The sequence below is a fragment of the Colobus angolensis genome, unplaced genomic scaffold (assembly GCF_000951035.1).
Source record: "Colobus angolensis palliatus isolate OR3802 unplaced genomic scaffold, Cang.pa_1.0 Scaffold68, whole genome shotgun sequence".
Lineage (NCBI taxonomy): Eukaryota > Metazoa > Chordata > Mammalia > Primates > Cercopithecidae > Colobus > Colobus angolensis.
In genome coordinates, this window is record NW_012120487.1 from 3732464 (window position 1) to 3745110 (window position 12647).

General features: G+C 37.2%; 1 protein-coding gene across 2 annotated transcripts in view; it reads right to left on the reverse strand.

The window, feature by feature from the left end:
• FAF1 (Fas (TNFRSF6) associated factor 1) overlaps nt 1–12647 on the reverse strand; it is a 535277-nt gene that overhangs the window by 368871 nt on the left and 153759 nt on the right. For both annotated transcript variants that reach the window (XM_011926246.1, XM_011926245.1), the window contains one exon: nt 2715–2761. In XM_011926246.1, the coding sequence (XP_011781636.1) occupies nt 2715–2761 (47 nt within the window). The remainder of the gene's footprint in view (nt 1–2714; nt 2762–12647) is intronic.

Below are 12647 nucleotides of genomic sequence, written 5' to 3' on the forward strand. Positions count from 1 at the left end.
AATAATAATAATAATAATAATAATTTCCAGTAAAGGAATTTAGCATCAACACATGTATCAGTGAGGTGGGTATTTATTTCCTACCAAAAGTTCATTATCTCATGAGAATATTGCTTTATATAGTAATTTCTTTAAACTATAGTATTTGATACCTCCTTTCTTTGTTAAGTAAGGGATGGACTAACAATTTAACAGTCAGTTGTATACACAGACTATATAAATTCAACTTTATTATAAAAACCAAACATACAAAACAAAGATCTTTTTAACCGCCTGAATATACACCATTTCTAGCCTAGTGCCTTCTACTTTCAGTGTTAAGCCTGTGAGAGGCCGGACGCGGTGGCTCAAGCCTGTAATCCCAGCACTTTGGGAGGCCGAGACGGGTGGATCATGAGGTCAGGAGATCGAGACCATCCTGGCTAACCCGGTGAAACCCCGTCTCTACTAAAAAATAAAAAAAACTAGCCGGGCGAGGTGGTGGGCGCCTATAGTCCCAGCTCCTCGGGAGGCTGAGGCAGGAGAATGGCGTGATCCCGAAAGGCGGAGCTTGCAGTGAGCTGAGATCCGGCCACTGCACTCCAGTTTGGGCGACAGAGCAAGACTCCGTCTCAAAAAAAAAAAAAGCCTATGAGAAAGTACACAAAGAGCCCTCTTGTTTTCCTCTGGTCAGTAGACATACAAGAGGAATTTTCTTTCTTTCTTTCTTTTTTTTTTTTTTGAGACAGAGTCTCGCTCTGTCGCCCGGGCTGGAGTGCAGTGGCCGGATCTCAGCTCACTGCAAGCTCCGCCTTTCGGGATCACGCCATTCTCCTGCCTCAGCCTCCCAAGTAGCTGGGACTGCAGGTGCCCGCCACCTCGCCTGGCTAGTTTTTTGTATTTTTTAGTAGAGACGGGGTTTCACCGTGTTAGCCAGGATGGTCTCGATCTCCTGACCTCGTGATCCGCCCGTCTCGGCCTCCCAAAGTGCTGGGATTACAGGCTAGAGCCACTGCGCCCGGCCACAAGAGGAATTTTCAGTTATGTTAAATCCACAGTGATTTCAAAGCTAAAGAACCATGTTAGGAAGGAAATAGTTGAAGAATATGACTAGATACAACTGATTTTCTCCTGTAGACATATGATTCATTCCTTCAAAAAAAGCAAACAAAACCAACAAAATCCTACTCTGATCAAAGTTCAACCCCAAATATTATAGTAACTTTACAAGAAATCAGTTTAATACTGAATTTCTAGTCATAAAATATATTAAACAAAAGTATAATATGTGACAGGAAAGACGGAATGTTTCCAGGGGAGAAGAAGTTTCTACAATTCACCTATGGCAAATGCTATTAATTGGATGATATATCCAATATGTATTCAGAATCCAGTAGCTGAATCCACACAGATTTTACATAGCAAAAACTTTGGCACAAAAAGTGGCAATAACATTTACTCAAAAATAAAACTGGAGTGATATTTAGCAGTATAAAACATTCTAAACTAAGAAAAAAATGACCATAAAGGAAGTTCATCTGGTTCGCTTTCTAGGCAAGGGTTTCGATAGAATTGAATGTTTTTGAACAAACAACAACAAACTAAAAATTAAACAAACAGAAGTTGGTAGAAACTCTGGAAATCAGCCACATTTACTCTGGATGAAAATCTTTCTGACAGTTTAAAAGAGAGGAATGGGGGTATAGGTCTGTTTTATCATTGCTTCCATCTAAAAACCATTAATCATTAAAGGTGGTACAGGTATCAAACAGAATTTTGCTTCCATCCTAAATATATGGTTTCTTATAAAGAACAGCACGTTTTGCAGTTCATGGTGAACTTCCTGATGTTTCTGCAAGAGTACTTTTCTCGCTCTCCAAAACGACCTCATTCCTAATCTGCTGCTTCTGTTTGCCTCATCTGCACTTAGCAGATCATGCTTCAGTGACTTAGAAATCCCAGCCGCCAAAATTCAAGCCAAAGTTTGAATTGATAGGAAAAGCGGGAAAAATCAAGTAATTAAACTGCACTTGGAAGGGAGAATGGTTTTACCTCCTAAGACTTTAGACTGTTCTTTAATCTAGAACCAGAGTCTCCAATTTTTAAGGAGACAAAAGTCATGAATTTATTTTTAACTTAAGGAATTACATTGTAACTGTTATAATTCTCTTGGCCACATCTTCCAATTTTACCTTCTGGCCATAACAAAAAACCTCTAAAACCATTCCACTTGTTAACACTGGATACTTCAAGTGAAATAGTTCAGTACTCTAAAAAGTTGCATTATTAAGAACTGCCTCAAATTGCTGCAAATTATCATATACTTGATTTAGAACCTAAAAGGGAAGGAGAAAATGTCTGTAGTAAGCCTGGAGATAAAGCCTGTATAGTTAAGTTTGAAAACCATATTCTGGGGTTATTAAACCAATAGCCAGTGCTAATAGTTTTAAAAATTCAGTTCCTTTCATCTTATAAGTCAAAGAATAAGTTTGAAAAGCTTTCTGAAAAATTAAAACCACCTTAAAAGATGGTGTTACCAAATATGTAGTAATTTTATACAGTTAAAAGTTGGAGACTTTAGGGAATTATTATAATACATAGAAATATCTGAAAGAACAATATTAATGAACTTATATACCCCAAATCAATGCTCTATTAAAAACTAAAACAAAAAAATTAACAGCTGTTTTTTGTTCTGCTAAGTCATCTTAACTGGTAAGCACTTTATAACATACCTTTGTAGAATGCCATTTTCCTGGGGTATTACACCATTGATAGCTGCCTGCAAACAAGAAACAGAGAAGGCCATTGAAAGAAACAGATAAATGCCAAGTGTGATGGAGAACACTTTCAAAGGAAATAAGTATATTTTTAAAAATTTATTTAAACATAATACTAATTATTTTAGTGAGGTAACCTGTTGTCTACTAAATACATGTTTCTATATTTCTCAGTTATAAAACTGTATTTTAAAAAATTAAAAAACATGCATTTGACATGTAATATCCCCAAACCTTGAATCATAAAGTCTAATTCCACAGTTCTAATTCAGGCAAAACACCCACAGAACCCAAAGTTTAAGGATGTCAAAACAGGAAAAATCAGTAACTTAATATTATAAACATTTCCTTTGTCAAACTGAGAAGAGTAAGATATAAAATCACAAATGAATGTACTATTTCATGTTATGATCATTATTCTTTCTTTCTTTCTTTCTTTCTTTTTTTTGAGATGGAGTTTTGCTCTTGTTGCCCAGGCTAGAGTGCAATGGCGCTATCTCAACTCACCGCAACCTCCACCTCCCAGGTTCAAGCGATTCTCCTGCCTCAGCATCCCAACTAGCTAGGATTACAGGCATGCGCCACCAAGCCCGGCCACTTTTGTAGTTTTAGTAGAGACGGGGTTTCTCCACGTTTTAGTAGAGATGGGGTTCCTAATCACTTTTTATAGTGATGAGGTCTCACTATGTTGCCCAGGCTGGTCTCAAACTCCCGACCTCAGGTGATCCACCCGCCTCGGCCTCCCAAAGTGCTGGGATTACAGGCATGAGCCACCATGCCCGGCCATTACTCCTAATGAAAAGAACATTGAGAAGAAAAGAATATAGAGGCAAAAGTCCTTCAATAAACCTAACACCATGACTATTAACAGGTGACAAAAGGAGGTAGCATTAGAGGAGAGGTTTCCTTATATAAAACATCCCTAAATCTAATCTCTAAGCAGTACCAAGTAGTCAGAATATAGCACAGGTATGACAGGACATGGATGTTTTTGAAGGCTATTAAGCAAGCAGGCTGTCAAATCCTGGACTGTAGACAGCTTACTGCAGGGTAACAGAGAATATTCTCAGGAAAACAAAACAAAAACAAACAACAACATAAGCCCAACTTTTCCAACTCTGTCTTTATACCATAACAATTTCTCCTTCCCTACCCTTCTGTATCCACATCAAAATGAATAACCCACAAAAACAAAATACACCTATCAATTCAATGTTTTATCAGCTGCCTGGAAATCAATTGCCAACAGGAGTTTGGGTATTTTGTGAAATATTAACTTAAGTATTTGCCAGAGGTGGGTCAAATTCATACCACCATACTGTTGAATGGAAATAGAGTATAGGGTGTTTGCTATGAATTTTGAAAGCTGTAATGTTCCAGTGGAAAAAAACAAAGAAATCCATAGATTAACATAGACAATAGATACCACAGAACCCTGACAACTCTGGAGGCTTATAAATCCTTTGAGTAAAGCAAATGCTAAAATCAGTTTTCAAAGACACAAATTCAATGGAAGTATTTCTGCCCAGTACCAGGTTAACTATCCTCTTTTTGTTGACAGCAATGGTTCCATCTACACATATCCCCTTTGCTAAATAACAGTAAATGGTTAAGAGAATGCTGTGTGGTGCTGGAAAAGAAACAAAATACCAGAGCTTAGAAAGATTTGGTTCAAATCTTTCAAAAAACATTTTCACTGAGGAATGCCAAAGTATAATGGAAAGAACACCAAGGACTCAGAAAGTCCAAAGTCTGAAACCAGCCTCTCCCATTTATTAATTTGGTAACCTTAGTGTACTCACTGAACTTATTTGAGCCTCAGTTTCCTTATCTGTGTAATACATAATTGTATAATGAGCTAAACATTACATACTCAGTCACAAAAGTCCTGCCTTTTCGTTTCTAAAAGGCCTGTCTAGCACAGTGTCTGCACATTAAAGGCACTCAATAATTATTTATTAAAGGAATTAATAATAGAGGAATACAAAGAAAAGTCACCTATTCAAGACTTAAAGTAGGCTCAGAAAAACCTGGATTAAAAAATGCCTCAGCTGAGGCTGAAGAATGAGTGAAAAGTAGCAAGATGCGGAGGGGATTCTATGTAGAAGGAACAGTGACACAAAACCACTTTTCAACCCTTTCCTTTCCCAAAATCTTACATTATTTTAAATAGTCAATTTGTCTTGGAGAAGTTAGCCCCTGACCTCAATCTTATGTGCGGCAAACTCTGTACCCAAATAAGTAAAATGTAATCCAGAATTAAGGTACAATAAAAGTATAATTTGGTAAAGCAATAGAGAATAGGGAAACAGATTTTTGACTGTGATGATTAAGGAAAACTTTAGAGAAGAGGGGACATTTGATCTACGCTTCAAACAATAGGAAGATACAGAAGCAAAGGAAAATTCCAGATTTTAATATGCTCAATTTTGAACATGTTAACTTTCAGGTGACAGGAGAGTATCAATTGTTCATATAATAAATGTGTATTAATTGCCAACTATGTACCAAGCACTATGCTAGACAATTAAGATACAGTGATGAACATAACACAGCTTGCTTTCTATGAAGGACCAAGTATATTCAACAGTTAGTTTTACTATGAAAAATTCAGCTAATACCAAAATGGTGATGTCCAAAACGTAACTGAAAAATCACAGCTACATTTCAGTAAAGCAACATCTGTTTAAAGGCAAATAAATGAAGCCCTAGAAATATTCTAACTCTCTCCCTCACTCAGCTATCTTCTTTGTTGAAGTAAAAGGAGACGAAGATAAAATCTGGAGTAATTCACTAAAAACAAAACAAAGAAAAATAAAAATGTAAAGGACAGATAGGAGGAAAAAGACTGGGAAAGTGTTACAGAGGAGGCAAAGAAGAAACTATAAGGAGATATTACACAAAAGCTAGAAAATGTGAAAATACACTAAGATTATTAGGCCTAAGGTTATTAGACATATCTTAAAACAGTTTAACAATAACTAAATTATAAAAGCTAAAAAGATAAATGGGAAACTAAGAATAACCGACTCTCTTAAAACATTTAGTGTGAAAAGCATAAAGACAGAAACTGTAAGAAGAACAGCTGCAGTAAGTTTTTTTCCTTTTTTTTCCCTCCATAAGAATATTGATTTCTTGAGTGTATAGAATCCACAGGAAAAAGACAAAAAAAGACACAAGAAACGGGTAAAATTGAAAGTTTGGTGAAATACAACACTCTTACCAATTGCCTATTCTTTGCCAGCACTATGCAAGACTTTGTGGATGGCCCAGTACCTGATCCAGGGCTCAGGAGAGGGGCTCAGATGGAGGGGATACTTTCAGAAAAATGATCGATAAGATCTGGACCATAGACTAAAAATTATACTGAGTTCATTAACAATAACTACATCACTTGCTAAATACTAACTATCTCATTGCTTAATATTATTTTTGCTAGGAAGATATTAGAGCTCTCACTTTATAAACAGGAAAATGATAGACTGATTAAATATTTGGTCAAAATAATAGAGAACAGAATCAGGACAATATTTCCATTTCTGAGACTGACTCAAACAACTATGGTGGATCATTATCATACTGTAATGTATTTTAAGAAGAACATCTTACCTTGACCTAGTTTATACTCATTTGAAACTCAAGTTTGGTATAACTATTACTGCCTTCATGCTAATTATGTTCGTGATATTTTTAATCCAATTAATGTACCTCAATCAAAATCCAGCCTCTAAATTCTGTTTAGCAAAACTGACAACAAAAACAACACACTCTAAAATGCCACTTTCCATAGTACACTAAAAGGCATATAAGGTATGCATAAAACACAGTGGAAGCCAACGTCAGAGATGGCCAAAGGAGCCTTAACCAAAGGGGGAAATCATGACATTCATGGTGGGCTTTAGACCTTTTGGGGAAAGGAAATGGCAAAAATTTCTATAAATCTCATTGTAACATCACATATGAGAGGAAACCAAGTCACTGGTAAATTGGTAGATTACAAAACAGTGGCATGTAATATAAATCATCCCCTACATGGAATGCTAGGATATCCTTTCTCTAATATATAGAAAATCTTAACTTGAGTCCTTTTTCATAAACAAAAGACCCTTAAAGAAAATGGCAATGACAAATTTTTAAGAGCAATGGAGATGAGACAAGGATGTACAGACAGGATCCAAAAGCCTCAAAAACAACTTATGAGTAAAGGAGTTGTGGTAACAATAATGGCAGTTAACACTATACCATTTTTATTAAATGTGAGGCATTTTCAAAGTACATTACATGTATCAATTCATTTAACTCTCACATTACCTCAGTTTTACAGAGAAGGACACCAAGAAAACAAAGAAGAAAACTGTCACAACAACGGGTAGGCAAATGATGAAAAAATAAAGAATTGCTAAATTGGACATCAAAATTCAAAGTGTTTGCCCTTTAAAAGATATCATTAAGAAAATAAAAAGACAAGCTGCAGACTAGGAAAAAGTATTTATAATACATGTATCTGGGATAGATTTATATTAAAAATTTATAAAGAATTCTGGAGACTTGACAAGTCAATAAGAAAATGGGGGAAAGATCTGAACAGATACTTCTCTAAAGAAGATATGTGAATGATGAAAAGCACATAAAAAGATGTTCAAATTAGTCATCAAACAAATACAAACTAAAACTACAATAAGATACCACCACACATACAATGGTTAAATTAAATCAGACAATACAAGTATTAGCAATAATATCAAGCAACAGAACATCTTATACACTGGACAAGTAACTTTCAAAATTGTGTGGTAGTTTGATATATAGGTAAATATGTGACAGAGGCAACCGCCACCAGTGGAAGCACATACCACAGCCGTGCTTCCACCGGTACCCCACTCCATTTGATGTATGTACACCCTGCCAGCCACACTGCCACAGCTGCTGAAACCCAGACATGAGCACATAGCCTGCTAACACTGCCGAGACAAAGGGCATTGGCTAGCACCACCCATGGAGGTGTCATGGCCAGAGGACTGGGAACATCTCAGAAGCTCCAGTACAGCATGTTCCTAACCTCAAGAGTCCAGACAAGAATGCCGGGGGCCTGGTGTCAGCCCCCTAAAGTGAGAACATGAAGCGGGAGGGATGAGGTTAGCCTTAGCTCCCTAAAATCTTTCACAAAGGAAGTGACTTCACTGAACTCACCTTATACTACAATCAAACCTCCAAATGCATCAAAGAAGACAAAAGCAAAAAAAAAAAAAAAAAATTCAAAGGATTAGCATTTTCTAAGATTGAAGGAAAATCAGCCCACACTGATGAGAAGGAACCAGTGCAAGAACTCTAGAAACTCAAAAAGGCACAGTGTCTTCTCACCTAAAAACAACACTAATTCCCCAGTACTGGGTCTTAACCAGACTGAATGACTGAAATGAAAGAAACAGAATTGAGAGTATAAATAGAAACAAAAATCATCTGGATTCAAGAGAAAGTTGAAACCCAATAAAAGGATTCTAAGGAATACAATAAAATAATACAGGAGATAAAAGACAAAATGGCAATTGTAAGAAAGAATCTGATAGAGTTGAAAGACTCTAACAATTTTAAAACACAATCACAGGTCTATTAGTTCATTACACTGCTATAAAGAATTACTTCAGACTGGGTAATTTATAAAGAAAAGAGGTTTAATTGACTCACAGTTCCACAGGCTATACAGAAGGCATGGCTGGGAAGGCTTCAAGAAACTTAACAATAATGCCAGTAGGGTGAAGTTCCGGAAGCAAGCACATCTTCACATGGCAGCAGAAGAGACAGAGAGACTGAAGGGGAAAGTGCCACACACTTTTAAACCATCAGATCTCATGAGAACTCACTATCATGAGAACACTGGGGGGAAATCCACCCCCATGGTCCAATCACCTCCCACCAGGTCCCAACATTGGGAATTACAATTCAACATGGGATTTGGGTGGGGACACAGAGGCAAACAACATTAACAAATATTAACAGCAGGAAATCAACCAAGGAGAGGAAAGAATATCAGAGTCTGAAGACCGGTTCTCCAAAATAATTCAGTCAGACGAAAATAAAGAAAACAGATTCAAGAATAAACAAAGCCTCCAAGAAATATGGGATTATGTAAAGAGACCAAATCTACATCTCACTGGCATCCCTAAAAAAGACAGCAAGAAACACGGAAAACATAGAGTGTCATTCATGAAATTTTCCCCAACCTGGCTAGACATGCCAACATTCAAATTCAGGAAATGCAGACAACCCCTGCAAGGTACTATAAAAGACAACCTTGCTCAAGACAGAGTAATCAGATTCTCTAAAATCAAAGTGAAAGATAAAATGTTAAAGGCAGCTAGGAAGAAGGAGGTCACCAACAAAAGAAACCTCCTCAGGTTAACAGTGGAACTTTCAGCAGAAACCCTGTAAGCCAGAAGAGACTGAGGGATTATATTCAGCATTCTTGAAGAAAAAAAATTCCAACCAAGAATTCCATATATAGCCAAACTAGGATAAGCTTCATAAGAAAAGGATAAATAAGATCCTTTCCAGACAAGCAAATGCTAAGGGAATTTGCTACCACTAGACCTGACTCCTTAAGGGGGTGCTAAATACAGAAAAGAAAGACCAATACAGGCCATCACAAAAACACACTTAAGTGCATAGATCACTGATAATATAAAGCGACCACACAATTAAGTATGCATAACAACCAGGTAACAACATGATGACAGGATAAATCCTCACCTATCAATATTAACCTTGTATGTAAATGGGTCAATGCCCCAGTTAAAAGGCACAGGCTGGCAAGTTGGATAAGGAAGTAAGACCCAACTGTATGCTGTCATCAAGAGACCCATCACACATAAATGCAAGAAACCCATCAAACCCACAGGCTCAAGGTAAAGAGACAAGAGAAAAATCTACCATGCAAATGAAAAATCAACAAAGCAGAGGCTGCTGTTCTAATTTCAGATAAAATACAGTTTTATCTGAATAAAATAAAGATTAAAAAAATAAAAAATAAAAAAACTTTTCTCCCTAACACTGCTTTAGCTATGTCCCAGAGTTTCTGGTATATTGTATCTTTGATCTCATTGGTTCAAAGAATTTCTTGAATTCTGCCTCTATTTTATTGTTCACCCAAAGTCATTCAGAAGCAGGTTAACTTCCATTAAGTTGTATGTTTTTGAGTGATTTTTGGATCATTCAAAATACTAGCAAACCAAATCCAGCAGCACATTCAACAAGGGCATTATATAATGCTAAAGGGTTCAATTCAACAAGAAGACCTAACTATCCTAAATACATATGCACCAAACACAGAAGCATCCAGATTCAAACAGCAAATACTTAGAGATCAATGAAGAGACTTAGCAACCACACAATAATAATAGGAGACTTCAACACTCTATTGACATTATTAGACAGATCATCAAGGGAGAAAATTAAGAATCAGTTTGGATCAGGCATTCCAGAACCAAACTGGACACCTGACTAAATAAGCTTAATAGACATCTACAGAACTCTCCACCCCAAAACAACAGAATATACATTCTTCTCATCTGCACACGGCACATACTCTAAAACTGACCACATAATTGGCCATAAAACAATTCTCAGCAAACTGAAAAAAATGGAAACCATATCAACCACACTCTTCAACCACAGTGCAATAAAAATAGAAATCAATACTAAAAAATCACTCAAAAGCATACAATTTAATGGAAGTTAAACAACCTGCTCCTGAATGACTTTGGGTAAACAATAAAATGAAGGCAGAATTCAAGAAATTATTTGAAACTAATGAGATCAAAGATACAATATGCCAGAGACTTTGGGACATAGCTAAAGCAGTGTTAGGAGAAAAGTTTATAGCGCTGAACACCCACAGCAAAAAGTTAGAAAGACCTCAAATTAACAGCCTAACTTCATGCCTTGAATTAAAGAAACACGAGGAAACCAGCCACAAAGCTAACAGAAGAAATAACCAAGATCAAAGCCGAACTGGAGGAAACTGAGACGTGAAAACAGCATATAAAAGATCAACAAGTCCAAGAGTTAGTTCCTTGAAAGAATAAAGAAAACTCACATAATAACCAGCTAGACTAATGAAGAAAAAAAAAAGATACAAGCTCCAAATAAACACAATCAAAAATAACAAAGGGGACATTACCACCAAACCCAGAGAAATACAGAGAACACTCAGAGACTACTATGAACACCTCTCTATGCACAAAGGCTAGAAAACGTAGAAAAAATGAATAAATCTCTGGAAACATACAACCTCCCAAGATTGGATCAGGAAGAAACTGAATCTCTGAACAGACCAATAATAAGTTGTAAAATTGAATGAGTAATAATAAGCCTACCAACAAAAAAAAGGCCAGGACCAGACACAGTCATTCACAGCTGATTTCTACCAGATGTATATAGATCTGATACCATTCTTACTGAAACTATTCCAAATATTTAAGAAAGAGAGACTCCTCCCTAACTCAGTGTTTGAGGCCAGCATCATCCTGACACCAAAACCTGGGAGACACAACAAAAAATGAAAACTTCAGGCCAACATCATGGATGAACACAGATGCAAAAATCCTTGACAAAACACTAGCGAACAAAATTCAGCAGCACATCCAAAAGCTAATGATCAAGTGGGCCCTGGGATACAAGGTTGGTTTAATATACACAAATCAACTGGCTCGGCACAGTGGCTTATGCCTGTAATCCCAGCACTTTGGGAGGCTGAGGCCCATGGATTACAGGAGGTCAGCAGTTCAAGACCAGCCTAACCAGCATGGTGAAACCCCATCTCCGCTGAAAATACAAAATTAGCTGGGTGTGGTGGTACATGCCTGTAATCCTAGCTACTTGAGAAGCTGAGGCAGGAGAACTGCTTGTACCTGGGAGGAAGAGGTTGCAGTGAGTCAAGATTGCACCATTGTATTCCAGCCTGGGCAACAAGAGCAAGACTCTGTCTCAAAAAAAAAAAAAAAATTTAAAGGGAACATCACACACCGGGGCCTATCATGGGGAGGGGGAGGGGGGAGGGATTGCATTAGGAGTTATACCTGATGTAAATGACCAGTTGATGGGTGCCGACGAGTTGATGGGTGCAGCACACCAACATGGCACAAGTATACATATGTAACAAACCTGCACGTTATGCACATGTACCCTAGAACTTAAAGTATAATAATAATAAAATAATAAAAAAAAGAATTACCTAAAAAAAATACAAATCAATTAATGTGATTTACCACATAAACAGAACTAAAAACAAAACAACATGATCATCTCAACAGACACAGAAAAGGCTTTCAATAAAATTCACCATCCTTCATGTTAAAAAACCCTCAACAAACTAGGCACTGAAGGAGCACACTTCAAAATAATAAGAACCCATCTATGACAAACCCATAGCCAACATCACACTGAATGGGCAAAAGATGGAAGCATTCCCCTTGAAAACCTGAACAAGAAAATGATGCCCTCTCTCACCACTCTTTTCAACATGTCCCAGCCAGAGCAATCAGGCAAGAGAAAGAAACAAAAGGCATCCAAATAGAAAGAAAGGAAGTCAAACTATCTCTGTTTGCAGATGACATGACTGCAAACCTAGAAAACCTCATAGATTCTGTCCAAAAGGTACTAATGCTGATAAACAACTGCAGCAACATTTCAGAATATAAAATTAAGGTACAAAAATGGTCAGGCCAGGCATGGTGACTCACACCGGTAATCCCAGCACTCTGGGAGGCGGAGCTGGGTATATCATTTGAGTCCAGGAGTTTGAGGTCAGCGTGGCCAACATGGTTAGACCCCGTCTCTACCGAAAACACAAAAATTAGCCAGGCATGGTGGCACCTGTGGTCCCAGCTATTT